Raw genomic sequence first — 17,771 nt, 5'->3', positions numbered from 1 at the left:
ACTGGTCCACCAGGATACACCACCTACAGTGGAGTCGCGGCGGCCATTTGGCTGAAATTATATTCCATACATAATGTCATGGAATAGCCTTTAAAATAAAACAAAAATTAAAAAATCTGTTAAAGTGATATTGTCACAATATCACTTTAACAGGTTTTTTAATTTTATGCTTAAGTTCGAGCGCACTTAATGAAAAACCCCATGCATACGAGTACAAGTAGTATTAGTATGTATTAGTAGTAATACCCATAGAAACAGCCCATTGAGTTTCTCGCCGGATCTTCTCAGTCGGTCGCGTTTCCGATCCGGTGATAGATTCTGCGAAGCACTGCTCTTGCTAGGGTCAGTGTTAGCATCACTCCGATTTGAGCCCCGTGAGCTCACCTACTAGTTAAGGTTACGCTGAAATAGCCTCTCAAGGCTATCAACTTAGGTAGAAAAAAAAGTAGTAAGATTACTGTGTTAAACCGCGAAGGATTTAATTTTTATATAAAAAATATTTGACAGTATTTTTGTTATTTTTGACGGATGTACCTACAGTGAACAGAGAATAAAATCACTATGCTTTATCAGTGAACTTAACACCAATTGGTACCTACAGCAAATATCATGACCACGCAATAAAAAAGTCACAAAAATAGTAAAATGTGATGTTAAAAAACATATTTTACAAAAGTATTGAAAAAAAAATGGCCCAAAAAATATTTTGTTGTTTATTTGCAACCCAGCTAAAGAAAAACACACTGATCTTACAAAAAAGAAATGTACAAGTATCTGTCATTGGAGCCGCAAGTGATATTGGTTCATATGTGTCTCTTTTTCTGAAGCGAAATTCTAAAGTAAGCAAACTACATTTGTATGACGACGATGATAGAATTAAAGGCACAGAATTGGAACTAAGCAATCTACCAGGTGGGCCTTCAGTTTCTGCTTTTATTGGAGATAGTAATTTAGAACAAGCCATCCATTCATCGAATTTGGTTGTAATGGTCTCGCGAATGCCACGTAAGCCTGGTAATACAAGAGAACAGATGCTCGGGGCTAATGCACCATTGATTCAAAGACTTTGCAAAGCCATTGCAGCTCAAAATCAAGAAGCGTTTGTAGCTATATCCACCAACCCCATAAATTATTTGATACCTTTTGCAAGTACTGTAATGTATAAATACGGGTGTTACAATCCATCCAAAATGTTTGGAATCACGCATATAGACACGTCAAGAAGTCGATCATTTGTTGCTAAAGCGTTGAAAATTAACGCACAAGAGATACAAGTACCGGTAATAGGAGGTCATTCTGACAAGACTATCATACCGCTGTTTTCGAATTTAACTCCTCGAAATTATCGTATTGAACCATGCCAAGCTGATATGTTAACGAGGCTGGTGAGGAAAGCCGGTACAGAAGTAGTTATGCACAAACATGGAGCGGAATCTTCGACGCTGGCAATGGCATGGTCTATAAATGAATTTGTTGATATTATCTTGGATGCAATACTTGGATATAGAGTGGTAGTCAACTGTTATACTGCAAATTCAAATTTTGGTACTAAATTTTTTGCCGGACCCACTAGTGTTGGACCGCATGGAATCATTCAAGCATGTTGTCACTTTCCTATGAGTGAATTTGAAAGCTACCTGTTAAATCGCTGTATACCAATTTTAAGCCGTGAAGTGCTAGAAGGAGAGAAATACGTTGAATTTATGGAAAATGTTAAAGGTTAAATTTGACTTACAATCATTTGATACTTGGAACGATTTTTTTACATCCTTCTGTTGTCATAATTTAAAACCTATGGAATGAACAATACTTTGCATTTGAAGTTGTTTTTCCTTTATCTGTTAAAGTATATTTAATAACTAGTTCAGTTCAGTTTAGCTTTAAGCTATGTATAGCTTTCTAAGTTAAAATATGAAACGATTAAGAAAATATTTTGTCAAAAGCTACTAAAATTATTGTAGAAAGACTATTTATAATAGTTATGTTGCAGTTACATTTTATTCTTTAGTTTTATATCCAAGAAAAACATCCCAACTAGGAACCGAACAGGGCCATTGTCTTCAAAGTAATTGAAGCTGACGTTAGAGGTGCAGTAACGACCCAATATCTGGCGAATGGCTGGATGCGACGCAGAGCGGCCATCAGGGTTCGCATCTCATTCCACAGCTGTAACTGTCGCCAACGATAAGTATTGTTACGTTCTTGGCTTAAGAACCATGTGCATAACAACTTTGTAAGGTGAGAGGACTGGAATTTTTTTAAAGATATTTAAAATTCAAACTCAATTGCAATATAGGCTTGCGTCTGACCCCTTATAGCTAGCATAGGCTAGTATCTAATAGCTTCTGTTGTTTACGACATGATTGGTTCTTATGATAGTGGTTATTTTTAGAATAATATTATGGATAATTAATGCTATGGGACACAAACATGAAAGTAATCGATCATTTTTTACTAAGTTTCATAATAGTGTTTTTTCAACTTAAAAAAGAAAAAAATTTATAAAGTAAAACACAAATTGTTGATGGCCAATTCTATTCCACACAAACTTACGGCCAACATAACTTAACATGGGACATTCGGGCTCGACAGAACCGCAAATAAGGATCGCAACGACAGGGTTAACTTTAAGATAATCGCTGAGCGACCATACGGGCCGTTCCATCCAGTTTAATGTCTTTCGGTCTTGACGACCGGCCGTGTTAAGGGTTGGGGATCAAGACCGGTGATTACGTCAATGCCAGAACCGTTTATTACACGGAAACTGTTTGTGATTACGTTGGTGTTGACTTTGTTATGTTGGTGTTAATTTGAAGGCTACTTGTTTTCACACGCGAGCAGTGCGAGTGAATATTTCTTAAATATTGGTAAATACACAAAATCACACATTAACACATGGATCTTCTAGATTATTTTTTAGTACTTTCGGAATTAATCACGGTTGTAATCAACCTAACAATTGATTAACGCCAAAAAAAAACGTAGTAATAAGAGTCTTGGTTGTAATACACAAGTAAAATATTTTCTATGACTTAAATTAAATTTGATATTGGGTAAGATTCTTTTTTAATAGTTCTTAACAATAATGCACGTCATTATTTAAAACATTTAGTATTAAAGAAATGTTTCTTAAGTCGTAAGGATCGATTTACCTTCCTATCTTTTCGAAGTTTTCTGGATTGGGAAAACCGTCGACTTAAAGCTGAAGTCAGGTCGTTGAATCGTCCCACGGGTGTCATCTGTCGTCGCCTCAAGCGATAAATCGGACTCCTCATTTGTGCGACTTTCGACAGTCGTCGCAACTGTATACATTTTCAGATACATATGGCTAAAATATTGCATAAGGTGGGACAGTGTTTGTCCTACATTAAAAATGGTAAAACACATATATCTAATCCAAATTCATTCATACACCCAGAGTATCTAAACACCTGCTGAAAATAGGATTATGGGCAGTTTATGCTTGTATGTAAAAAAAAAAACTCCCAGAGAAACTTTGAAAATTGGTTCCTGCCAAAAGACTACTTCTGGCTGTGTCTATTGTTATAACATTTTCTTTTTTTATTAGAAACTTCTTTACCGTCGTTGTGATTCGAAAGTCGATGAAACGAAAACGGGACAGTAAAAGGAGACAGACACATAAATTCATAAGATTTAACGTGGGAGAAAATGAGATAGGAAGCATTATACAGTGTGTCTTATATTCGTGTTCGCTCTTTGTGCTTCGTACCTCATATTCGTGCATAATACATTCTGAATAAATCCACGTAATATATACGAAAAAAATGTAAAATAATCATTACTAAAACCTACAATTATCCTCTTCCCCGAAATTTTATATAATCTCAATATCTTGAAGCCAACGATAAGAGTGAAATTTTACGATGCGCGCGCACCGTGACACAAAATTAACAGAATGAAGTTGCCCACTAAATCGCTCATTGCAATACGACCGACGTAACTTGGCGAGTCTGAATATAGCCGCAGGTGAACTTTCCGAACCGTACCGAGAATTACCGAATTTATACGATGTCAAGAAAAGGGATGTCCAATATGCGTGTTTGAGGATGTTGTTTAATCGATTTTTTTTCAAATTGATTAAAATTTCAATAAAATGAATAAATAAATTTAATAAAAATAAAGTATAACTTCTTACGCGCGTACATAAGTACACGCACCCTTTTTTTTTTTAATTAATAACCCGAATAAAACGCAGGAGTGAGTTTCGAAACGTCGCTTAAAATGCGCCTCCCACAAGTCGTTACGCGCCAACTTGTTTGCTAAAACTCGCCGCGGCAAGAATTGCAAATGGCGATAATTCTAACTACCCCGATAAATCACCTACACTCCGTTCAACTTTTTTCCCCCGAGGGGCACCTTCTTCTGCCATTGTTGGTGATTGATCGTACATTTCCTGTACACTTAAACTCCTCCACGGAACATGTGTTAAAAGTTGCTTCAATGGCTTATCGAACTGCTCAGGTCTGATTTAACTTTTTAATAAGCATGCTTTTTTATCTGTATATATAAATACATAGCACGTTCCTAATGTATAGCAAAAACCCAATTTGAATCACCGTTCGATGTGGACTGATTGAAATTCTCGTATATGTTTCAGGTCATATCAGTATCTACTATTTTAGGGTGGCTAATTTCTCAGGCTATTGACATTAACATGAACGTGGCCAGGTACCTAAGTTACTTTAACATTGTTGCGTTTTTGCAATTGTGCCTTTTCCGAATGTCCTAAATATAAAAAAAAAATTAATTTATAAATTTTATGATATTTGTATTAGTTTTTGGATATTTTTCCAAATTTATCAATGCCAATAAAAATGTTCATGATTAATCTTTAAAAGCTAATTTTTAAAAAGATTTTGACTCACTCAAAAACTTTAAAAATATCAACGCAACAAAGTCGCAGACAGGAGAAAGTGTAGAATAGGGAAACAATATTAGTTTCAGAGGACCAGTTTCATATTGGCTCACTGAGTCTGAGGGGTAAGTAAGTTGATACAAAGGCTATGATGATACATTGCTGCCCCATTTATCACAATATATTAAATGTTAAAAAAACGTAGTTATAAGTGGCTAAAATGTAAAATTAACGAAGCACTCACATGGAACGTAAAGTATTGTAATATAGGACGTCAATTGCAACATTTCACCCCTGCTTCTCGAGCACCGTTTTTAATAATCGATTTAATTGAGCCAATGAACAATTTAATTAAAATTCTAAAGACACGGCGCACAGCCCGTGGGATGCGGTGCGATGGTGTCGCAGTAATAGCGCGTTCACGGCCATTTTACGTTTTGGATGGTTTTCAAATGATGTTTCAGCCTTGCATTATTTTTACAAGTTTAAGGGTGAATACCTTACCTTACCTTACTTTACCTTACCCAATAATTAAGTCCATGCTTTTAAAAAAGAACTGGTGTTACTGAAAATGTTTATAATTTAAGTATTCATTGTCAGAGATTCTTCACGTAGCCTACGATAAGCCTTGAATCGTGTACAGATAATTATTTTTTACCTGGAGCATTTTATACATTCATACCGAAATTAATCGAGAATATTTATGTATTGCCTTTTTATTGCCTTTCCTTTAGTGATTAGTGTCAATTGGCTTGGCAATTAATTTGCGAAATACTTTTAAATTTCGCGCAATTCATTCAAGTTAATTCTTTAATTATTTTATTTAAATGTTTTAGTTTTTATTAAAGCAATCAACGCCGTCAAGTTATTTAATTTGAAATAATTAATGGTTTCGTATTCTTGATAGGAAATATTTAAAGTTATTTAATTTTTACTGTAACAGCAGCATTTGTAAAAATATGCGATTATTAAAATGTCGGCAGTACAAATGAGCGGTGTGGAGCGCGAGCTATTCAGATATTTACGGTACGGGTTATTGGAGATCTGAACGGAATTATGTCTCTCTTCTCCCTTTCGAGTACCTACTTGTGTTCTTTTCATGTAATTTTTCATACTAGAGGTACCGCAGTAGTCGAAATTCGACTATAATTAATTGGAATGTACACTATTATGATTGTATTTTATACTTCTATAATCACAAATTTCGCCAAGGCTACACTATAAAAAATATTAATAAAGACAAACCATATTTAATCTATTCTCAATTTGACCACAGACGTCAAGAACAAAAGTTTGACAATAAATAGTATGCATGCGTGTGTGCGTCAAACACATGGTATGTAGTGTGTGTAATGTTTTCTTTATGATTTAATGTATATTTTATGCATTATTTAAAAAAATATTAGCATTGTGCACTCCTTCTCTATATTCTCTATAAGTGTGGGAAATTTCATACTCCTCCGTCCGCGCAATTTTCGTAAAAAGGGATACAAAGTTTTTGCTCCACGTATTAATATATAGATATTGTTTGACTAGCCGATGCCTACGCGCGCATTGCTGTTAGCGTGGACCTATTTATATTACTTATGACGACGCTTGCAGCTGAAAGTAAGTATTGTACTTTTTGACGAACCATGTTGCGGATAATAACATGTACTTTTAGGTTAGGAATATTGTGTTCTTTTTTTATAATAAATAAAGTATAAATCGAATTTAAAAGAGAAAAAATTGATAGGCGACTGAACTGTGACTTGTCAGCGACCTTATATCCGTATTTTTCGGTTTAATTCGGTTTGCATAAATATGTATATCTCGTAACTAAATGCCACTAAATTCGAAACATTTGTGAAGAAAAAATGTGGTCTTATTTTCGTAAAGTTTTTAATCGATTCGAATTATCTAAAGAAATTATGATTTTAAGGTCAGTTAACAAATAATAGTAACGATTTTTAAGTATGCATATTATTATATTTGAGTGATTGCTTATTTCAATTTAAAAAGTTTGGTATCGACTATTGAGATTTTCCTTGTCAGTTCAATACGTCTTTATTGTAATTATGTATCTATAAATAATTATATTCTATATCTATCTATCCTAGTCTATATATAATTATTAGGTTTTCTGTTTCGAATTACGCATAGTTTCATAATAAATTACATTTTGCTAGTATGACGGTCATTGCAACTGAAAGTGTCACACGCACGCGCGCCCTCATGCGACGGAGTAAGTTAAGATAAACCACGGAGACACGTGTGTGACGCGTGTACCCATTTCATTGGTACCACGTAAGAATATATAGAATAGGCTACACTTTAAAATGTCCAGGTCACTTCAGGTCATTGAAACTTGACCGTTTTTCCTGACAATTTTTTTGTGACGTAAGCTAGAAACTTATAATGTATCTATAAAATCTGAATTAAAAAAAAACTTTTATTATTATTTACCTAAATGTTTGATTTAAAATGTTCGTGTCATTTCTGTATCAGTTATAGCTCTACCATGATAGCGTTTATTGGTATGGCCGCGAATATCGGAACGGGATCATTTAGCACGCGTCACATTATCTGACAATCTGCGGGTGCACGTTTCGAACGCCGCACAATCGCCAAATGAACGGCCACAAACCGGCACAAATCCGGATAATGTACGTACGACGACCGGGAACGGTTTTGAGAACACTCGAAAGCAACACAAACAAGCTTAATGTGTTGATTTAATGACCTGCTGATTCTATTGAGCGCGAGATGAATACAGTTTGTCGATGTGCGTTTTAAGTGAAACAGTGTTTCAAACGTGTAATCTTTATTAAGCAACATACTTAGTTTTTCTTGTCTTCCCTTAAATTAAAGTATATTGCAGGTAAGCAACTCGTGTCCAGTGCTATTGTTAGGTTATATTTGCGGATAAACAGTTATTACTGTATCGGAAAACATATTGTCTATGTGTTGACAAGAACGTCACAGCTCGTTTTACACAACTCTACAAAAAAAAAATCGTTCTTTGTCCTAACGTTTATACTAGGGTTTTCCGGTTAATTATTCATAAAAAACGAAAATAAAATACCTTTTTTTGGTATAAAGTTTGCTTTTGTGATAGTTATAGTAATAATACTCATTTTTAAATTTTTTAATAAATTTTAATTACTTTTAATACTTTCAAAAAAACCGCGCTATGAGAGTGGGGTGTTTACGTTTACACAGTGCCACTAGATGGCACTCGAGTCATAAACAAAGGTGTTTATTACAAGCCCAGAAAAACTTTAAATGTCACGAAAGTGTAAATACGATGCTAATGCATTTTGTTTCATATGTGGTCAATTTACTAAAGTTCAAAAGCAAACTGTTTCATGCCATGTATTGTTTTTCCGTCTAATTACGATCTAATATATCGAAATTTTATGCTTTGCAATCAAAGTCAAATTTGGTGTTGACTTTGGTGTTATTTTAAATACCTATATGAGAAAATTAAGATTTAGCGCGTTTAGGGATTTAGTAAATTCATTGTAATGTAAATAAAGATCATTTTAATGGTTTTGGCTAATATGACGGGATGTGGTATTGAGCCCCTAATCCGTATTTGGTGTTAATATGAGTACGAGCCTACACTCCATTAACTTTGTCGTGTGGCGTACAATAGCGGCGTAAATAAAGATTATTTCGAATACTCAATGGGAAGTACTGTGAGAAAGATATGACACTGCAATTTTTTTTATGTGAATATTTAGAAACAGACATGATTTAATTCTATATCATTTTGTAAATTATTTATAGAATAAAAAATGCCAACATTTACACAATCGATTCGGCAAGTACAAGCTAATAGCCTTCACAAAACCATATTATATTCATATAACAACTTTGTTCAGTTTCTAATTAAATTTTGAACCTAGATTGAATGAGAGACCGCTTACAATCGTTCTGTCTTGATTTCTTTAGAGGACATTAATCTCAGATATCACTTATCATTTAATTAGATCCGCGTGGAGTGCCCTTGCGGCTTCAATTTTATTTTATAACGTCATACACACGTTTCTCCCTGCTAAATACTCAGTTTTATAACATTTGCCGTTATGGATTAGTTTGTTATTTCAAAAAGTTCTTTCTTGCATTGAGATAAGGTGCAAGGCAATTGTGCAATGTTGTACGTAGCGAGTTGAATAGTTCAATGGGTGGTGCGTCCCTACTGTTACGTTGGTCGCATCCTATTTGCTACTGGCCAGTTTGATATGGCAAATTAACAGGGCTACCGCCGTACAATTTTCCGATGTGGAATATTTAAAAAATATACTCATTTAGGATTATACAGTAAAGGCTCTTTATTTGCAAGGTATACGTTCCGTGAATACGCCGCGAATGAATATGGAAAAGCGCTAGATCCGCGAATAAAGAAATCACTAGATGATGACGACGAGATGTTTTTTTTTTGATAACGCCATCTTGTTGTGTCTTTAAAGCGGTTAGTTGCCCTCAATTAAGAAAAATAGCATTATTATTCGCCAATAGATGTCGGGAAGAGTTGATTATTGAAAACACGAATAAAACAACATTTTCTGAAAATAAATCGTAGCTAGATCGATTTATCGCCCCCGAAATCCCCTGTATACTAAATTTTATAAAAATCGTTGGTGCCGTTTCCGAGATTCAGATTATATATATATTAATATACAAGAATTGCTCGTTTAAAGGTATAAGATTAGCCGCTAACATAGGTATTGGGTCGCCTTTTTTTAATACGCGAATAGAGAAAACGGGAATGAAGGACGCTTTTACTGTAGATGGTTATGGTAGGAAAATAAAACGAGTACTATGACTGAGATGTATTTTGAGGATTCGTAGTAAAACGGATTTCGGGCTTCCAGAGATTAGTACGGATTATGCGGATAAGTGCTCAGGGCAATAAAAAATTAAGCTTTTTAATGAACATTTCGTATATTTCTGTTTACTTCATAAACATTTTATATTTATGATATTGTTGTTGTATTGTTAGTGTTGTTGATTTAATAGCGGTAATTGTTTAAACCAAATTAGCAATTTTATAACTAAGGAACTAATACTAAGTTCTAATGGTGCAAATAAGTGCTAAATACAAATTTGGGTTATGGCCTTTGTATTTCTTGAATAGTACCTAACTTCTTCATCTGGGGTCGGGACCGGGGTCCCGTTCGTAACCCGGCCCCCTAAGAGCTTCGGGCTCCACCCGCTTTGTGCGGGGAGGAACCTAGGCGTAGGGCGGCGTGGTAGGTCGCGTTCCCCCGAGCGCTCCGGGGGAAGGTGTAGCGCGGCACTATCAATTCGCTCTTGTCCCGTCGACCGAGGGAACCGGCGGTCATGTTGCTGGCGGCCGCCGGTCCGGCGTCTGGGGTACGGCGGGATGGATGTAATGTGCTCTGCGTAAACCCTGTCCCGCCGTCTCAATAGCTCCGACTGGGTTTCCGCCCGGTCCGGGGTAGGGCGCCGGCTGTGAGCGGCAGGAGTTTTTAGTGAGGTTCGACTCCCACATACCCCACCTGCCGTGCGGGTGGGGATACGGCGATTTTCTCCTGTGGTAAAAAAAAAAAAAAAAACTTCTTCATCTGAGTCGGTCTCTTCATTGCTGAAGGTCGTGTCTAGTTTGAAACTCGATGCAATATGCTTCCCCGCGTCTTCTTGAATAGTAACGGAACTGATTAATTGAAAATAATAAAACGTATCTCGTGGCGGCCCTAGGCACGAACCAAAAGTGCATTATGTCTTGCGCATCCCCGCCGGATATTAAGCCCCAAACTTAATCACGTCCCTCTTACAATATTAAACAGACGCTTCTTTATTGAACTCATTACATACCGTTAAATTCCCACGAATTTTTATGTTTTTTTTTTTTGCATTATTATGACAATTAGTTACGTAGAATGCGTTCACGCTGCATAATTTTTTAATTTTTTTCGTTGTGTTCGAATGGCATCGGTGTTTTTTTTTGTTTAAATTTTATTCTTCGTTCGGCAACAATAGTTTTTTTTTTGTGAATGACAAGCGTAACTAATTAAATTGTCTTTAATACATTATAATAGTCAGCGGCTGATAATTTTCTATTAAAAGTGCTATTGTTTTGAGCGGTCGATATAAGACCTACGCAGTTTAAAAATAACTTAGATTAAATCGTAGCTTATCGAAAAATTCTCGTTTGTTTTTATCGGAGTCTCAAAATAATATAGCTAAAGCTCGAAAGTCTCTTAAAAGTTCTTAGATGAATCATGTCTGCAACCTTATTAGAAACAAATTATGTGACTCATACATACATCTGAGACTTTAATTGTCTTCCCTCTGTCTAGAACCACAAATCTTTTGGTAATTTAAAAAAACAACGGGGACTATCGTCTTTAAATAATACTGTAGCATAATATTTTAATATAAAATATATATGTTTTCTCTGTGTACACTGAAGTTAATTTGCTTTAAAAAAAGAGAATACGGTATCAGATTTTTTGTCTGAAATATGCAAAGTTTTTCCATGTCCGTTTCCACTGTTATGCATAAGCACTGGGGAAAGGACAAACCCGAAATCCATACAAACTTGGGCCTGGCGTTACAGTGCTAGAATTTGGGCATAAGTTACAATACCTAAGAAGGTTTCATGAGCCCAATTTTCAGGTCTCCCAGCAATGGCCAAATTGGTAAAATCAGACAATGTTTACATTTTAGGTTATGTTTATTGTTCGAGATATTTTAATAAAAACGATATTTTTGAGGCTGTTTCCTACTAAAGATGAGTAATTTTTCACGAAACCTGTTGCAGCAACAGGTTGCTTTAAAATAAAAATGGAACCTGTTACGAGAAATCGCGTGTTAGGTTGTTTACGAAAACGAACGAAAGCCAAAAATTAAAAACAACGTAATGCGAAACGCGCTGCGCACGAAATGATTTTTTTAAGGGATTTTATGACCTGGTAACTAAGACCTTTGGGTCAGTCTTATTTTAATTTTAATGAAAAATTTTTTATATGAAAAACTATATTTATATGATAACTTTTTTATATAAAATATAAATCATGACGTGCTCCCATATTATGTCATCACCTTTCATTTAATTTTATTTCATGTCTTTTTTATTTTTATTTTTTATTGCTTAGATACCTATCGACGAGCTCACAGCCCACCTGATGTTAAGTGGTTACTGGAGCCCATAGTCATCTACGACGTAAATGCGCCAACCACCTTGAGATACAAGTTCTAAGGCCTCAGTATAGTTACAACGGCTGCCCCGCCCTTCAAACCGAAACGCATTACTGCTTTACGGCAAAAATAGGCGGGCGGGAGGCGCGGACTCACAAGAGATCCTACCACCAGTAAAATTATTAATGTAACTACACCGTAGAAAAACTCAAAGTACCAAATCGACTTTTTCATGTTATATTTAAGATTGCCAGTTGAAAATATTTTGAATTGCCGCAGTTGCCGACATGATTTCGTGTCATAACTAAATGGCACAGTTATTTATTTCTTTTAATGATTTTTGTTAGTAGATTTTGGTGCTTTACGTTACGTTATTCAATGAGATTAAGTTCATAGTCTGGCCGGCGAATCATGGCACAACTAAATAGCGGCAATCCAAAATATTTTCAGTTGGCAACATTAAAGATAACATAACACGATTTGATACATTTGTATTTTTCTAGGGCATAGTCACATTAATATAAAAATGCAAAACTATCCTTTCATGCTATATTTAATGTTGTCAGTTGTAGATATTTTGAATTGCCGCCATTGTAAGTAGTTGTGTCACGATTCGATGGCCATACTCTATTTACATTGATTAAAATACCTATAAAAACAATCATTTATCCTAAAGCAAAAGAGTATTAATTATTTTTTACACTCGATTTCCACTAAATCGATCCTATTTTATGGATGCTCTAATTCTAATCCGCACGTTTGTGGAGCTAGTTACGTATGTATATTGAAATAAGTGTTGCAGATGTTTACAAAGATTGTTTAAAACAAAAAATTGAATTCAACTTATTTTCTACACTTGGCCATTGTCAATGAAGCTAAGATTTCAATAGGTTAATCAAGCAAAATAGACGAATTTTTTGGTACATATCCCATTCGTGTAAGGCTTAGGCCCAAAATGGGGTTTCTCTTTTGATATTTTGCTGTTTGTTTCCAAGTTGATAACAAATCAGGAATCAAAAAAGTTAAAACTGCTTATTTCCCGCATATTTCAGACATGTAACACGGTCTAAATACATATTTTACTACATCATACATATCTACTACACTACATCCTGTACAACCAATACGTAATAAAATTATTGCCTACAATACAAATTAAAAAGGGTGAAATCAATGTAGGTACCGAATTTCGAGCAAAATATTTTATAAATTTCCCGAACCTAATAGAACAAACAACATAAAAGAAAATAGAACGGATGCTGCTAGACCATAAACAATGTTTGATTACGATTGCAAATCTCTTTCTTTTTCTTCTACAAAGAGAGAGACAAGAAAAAATCGTAGGACTAAATTGGTAAACTGTATATGATGACGGCAGTTTATATGTGGGTTTCGGCTAAGCCCATATTATTTGTCAACCAGTCGTACTGTGGCGTCGCAATCTTAAAATCAATTTTCATTTATTCGCAGCTTAGCCTCACTAGCTTAGGTGTGCTTTAAGCCACATCCTTTTGAACGCGAAGACAGGACAAGATGTTAAAGTATGCTCTATCAATGAAACCGAAATCTGATAAAAGTAGTTTTATTGGGAATGACAGCGGTTTTTAGGACGTACTCAGTTTTACTGGAACATTCGATTTCAAGCGAACTCCTTGTTTTTATACTCCTGCGTCTGTATCGTATCATAAAATGCTACCAACATCCTGTTATTTTAAATAAATGACTTAAAATTATTTTTAATATTACTTTACGGATTACAGCTTCGATCAGTTACTTGTTTTTGACGATCGTGGGTGGGAGTTTGTGGTCAGTGAGTAGTCCTCTCTTTTTCTCCACCTTATCCCACTAGATGGTGTCGCCACAGCTAATTTTTCTCTTCCATTCTCTTCTATCAGCCGTCATCTCAAAACTCACTCTTCTCTCTCTTATATCGTCATTCACACACTCCATCCATGTCTTCTTCGGTCGATCTCTTTCTTCCCCCTCTGCCTTGCACTATCATTTCCATACATCTCCTAGTCACATGCATCTTCTCTCTACGCATCACATGTACGACGCTAACCGCCTGCTCTTTAATTTGTTAGTTACCAATAGTTGTTCGTCAGTAATATTGTTTATAATATTAATTGTAGATTAGTCTCCCGATTATTTGAGCAACGAAATATTTGATATTAAAATTATCTATAGGTCGATTATCACGTGTACTGATTAAGGCATATTCATAAGTCTTCTTGCTTCTTCTTTTATCCCACTGTGCGAGGTCGATGCCCTCTTTTTCCATTCAGGCCTATTATGCTTCTACTTTGCACACATACCCTTTTATTGCATATACTCATTCACACAGTCCATGAGTATTTTGAGGACACCTCCTCCTCACTGCTGTATACATTCAAGCACATTCTTTTTTGGCACATGATAATGTATATGTTGGCGCACGTCGGGGATGGCTGAGCGGTAGTTTCCGTCATCACTCGTATTTGGTTGAACTCAGTTTATAAAAAGTCAATAAAACCTTTTGAATAATAATTATTGAAACTCAACACACACAACTTTCACAATGACAGGATAAACCGACAGTTTCGTTGCACATACCGACAGACCGACTGACTGACTGACTGACTGACTGACGGCCAGAGACTCACTGACTGAGACGGACGGAATGACTGTCTGACACGGAATGCCACGACTCTGTCCACGTACCGCCATTTTATACTGTGGCGTTACGGAGTCTACCCTTCATTTTGTGATATTTATCAAAACAACATTTCATCATTTAAAATAATAATCAAAACCACCGTCTTAATATTACTAAAAGTCATTATCCACGACAACTAAAAGTCGTTATCCACGACATATATATTTTAGTTCAGGACGGATTCATAGGGTCGGGCCACTTCTAAATGACTATTCTAAAACATTATAAGTCTACGTAAACGTATGGCCACGAACTCCGGAGAATGGTCTCTGACGTGGGCCGGCGAAATCTTTACAAATGTGTGCCGTTATCGTGCCGCCCGATTGACCGGCCAGGACGGATCCGTACATTTCTCACCCTGAAAAATAACGGATTTATTTAATTTTATGGCCACGCTGCGTGCTGAATGGACGATTGGGCCCCGGTGCCGGGGGGTTGTCGGCGGTTGTTCTTTCGGACATTTAGATTTATACAAGGTGACGCTAAGAACACAATTTAAAGTTCGTATTAGTTAATAGTACGGCCATATGGATGTTGAATGGAGAATGCTCTCAGGATTTGTTTGTTGTTTGGATTGCCATGGTGCCTCGTCAAATGAAGTCTGAAAAAAAGTCAGCGAGTGGACTGCGAATTATTTATGCTCCATACTTTGTTAATGTCCATGAGCGATCGTGACCACTCAACGTTGGTGGTTAAACTCAACAGTGGTTTCTGTGGCCATGTAAACAAACTACAGTAAACAAACTATGATTGCTTTCTACTCTGTTTCGTATTGATATGTGATGTTTAAAGAATTGTTATGACGCAGACCTCACGTATATGTAGGCGTATTAAGGTTGTATTTTATTCGTTTAAAATTTTAAAGTGGTTTAAAGGATGCATAAATGTCATAAGATATATTTAATAAAAAACAATAATATATTTGTACAATTTCCGAAGAGAGTTTAAACATATTCGTAGTAAAAACTAGTTTTATATCTCCTCATTAAATCACTACGAATTTTTTGTCGCATTTAAACAGTTTTGAACTGGCTACTCCAACCCCACAGCGAGTCATCTATCAATTAATTTATAGATTAGTTAAAAGCACAAATAGACTGACTATATTGCGTTAGACCCCGCTATTTACATTTCCCATGATGCTCACGGTGGCGGGGTACTTGTTATTTAAATCTTCGTACGATATTTAGATTTGTCACGTTGGCTACATAATGGTTGCTGCACCGATTTGATCCGCACGAAATTTATATTGGAGCATTTTTGACTACAGAAATTGTTAGGACGTTTTTTTTGTGGATCAAAGTAGAAGCTATTGTTCTCAAATACAAAATGTATTTTTTTAACCTTATTTTTGTTAAAGTTTTGATTTCTTTTTTGTTAACATTGTAATTCACGTTGTGCTTTCCGATAGTTCACCGGTCTTGTGGGCCCGTTCATAGCAATAAAAGAAAATGAATTAATTTTTTTTTAATTCATGTTACAATCTTTATACCTCTGTGTGTTTTAGAAAATATAATACCCAACCTCATTCTGTATATTATAATGTTGTTTTAATTATGTTTGTAACTTTATTTACGTCAAATCGCTACTTTAATTTAATGGCTAGGCATAATGAAAAAGAAACGGTAATATTCGTCAATATTTCATGGTAGTTGCTAGCACCTCAACGTAATCTATTTTTTCCTAACTAACGCAATACACTAACCACAATTACTTATTTTACACTCAAATGAACCGCTTTATCAATTTTAAGGTTCTTTTTTAATTTTACGGTGTTTGACTTTATTGTACATTTTCTTATAAATAGTCGATTGAGATCTATAAGTTGGGTGTTAGTTGTAAACTCACCCACAAAAAATACACAGTTTATTGGATTGGGTTTATGTTACGTGCTTTAATCACAAATACAAATTTTGTATTTGATTGACGTTTATTTTTGATGTGACAACGTCTTATAATTCGATGGAGCCGGCTGGACGCACGAAAAAACATGACTCATGCGGCGTTGCCTCGCTCTGAGGCGTTCCATTTAAGGCTTGTAGTGCAAGCGAGAGCGTGCAACGAGTAATAAAGAGGCATAATCGGCCTCCGCGTTCGGCAGCGTTCGACATCTGTCTCTCTCCTACTTGAGTGAGCGAAGCATCCGCGTGGACAGCTGCTATACAATAATACATTTACATGTTTTCGTCAAGTATGAAGTTCAGTGAAAAGTGAATGTGGTGTCAATTGTTCATACAAAATATCTATCAAACAAATAAAATTAAAATTTTCTTTTGAAAAATGAAACCATTCCATCAGTATTTTCTTATGACGTTGTCACGTTCAACTATCGTCAGTAAACCGACTTTACAGACAACCGATTTTTGTAATTGCTTTTGCATGCGACATTTCTGATGTTTCGGTACCACTCGACATCGGGTTGGTTGACAGCTCGTGTACTCATCTATTGCAATAAATAATCCTGATCTACCTTGGTCTTTAACACAGTTCAAGATACTCTGTTTCGTGTTTGTTGTTGTTCGTAACAAATGGTAAACAGGTTGACTAAACAACACTTCATCACGTGTGTTGGTTGGTTTTAGATTTATTCATTTTAGAAAATCGTATACAATTTTTTGTGTTTTTGTGTCTGCGTTTGTGCGCGCTGTTCTCCATAAGGCTGACAGTGACGAATCGAGACGATTTTGGGGCATCGTTAAGTGTTTCATTGTAATCGTTTGGCAAAAGAAAAAATTGATTGTCTGTAAAGTCGGATGACGGACGATAGCTTTACGTGATAACGTCATAAAGAAATATTGATGAAAATTTGCTTAATTTTATAAATTGAATTTAATTATTATCACTGAATTATTTTGATAAAGAAGGAGTAAAAAAATTTTTTTGATTTGATTTGATTTGATTTGAGTAAATTGAAAATTACAATTTTATTTTTTATTGCTTAAATGGGTGGACGAGCCCACGGCCCACCTGGTGTTAAGTGGTTACTGGAGCCTATAGACATCTACAACGTAAATGCGCCACCCACCTTGAGATATAAGTTCTAAGGTCTCA

At 35.5% G+C, this 17,771-nt stretch overlaps 1 protein-coding gene across 1 annotated transcript; it reads left to right on the top strand.

Moving 5' to 3' along the window:
• Positions 1-597: 597 nt before the first annotated feature.
• LOC114251058 (uncharacterized) lies at positions 598-2,825 on the top strand. Its single transcript, XM_028185236.2, has one exon. The coding sequence runs from the start codon at positions 651-653 to the stop codon at positions 1,722-1,724; it is 1,074 nt and encodes a 357-aa protein (XP_028041037.2). The 5' UTR covers positions 598-650; the 3' UTR covers positions 1,725-2,825.
• Positions 2,826-17,771: the final 14,946 nt, after the last annotated feature.

Source organism: Bombyx mandarina, chromosome 13 (assembly GCF_030267445.1).
Source record: "Bombyx mandarina strain Sakado chromosome 13, ASM3026744v2".
Lineage (NCBI taxonomy): Eukaryota > Metazoa > Arthropoda > Insecta > Lepidoptera > Bombycidae > Bombyx > Bombyx mandarina.
The sequence above is the reverse complement of the archived record's forward strand: the minus strand, read 5'-3'. Positions and strand labels throughout refer to the sequence as shown.

Bases quoted from the DNA above. Each gene is read 5' to 3' on its own strand.
- LOC114251058 (XM_028185236.2), top strand. From the start codon at position 651: ATGTTAAAAAACATATTTTACAAAAGTATTGAAAAAAAAATGGCCCAA.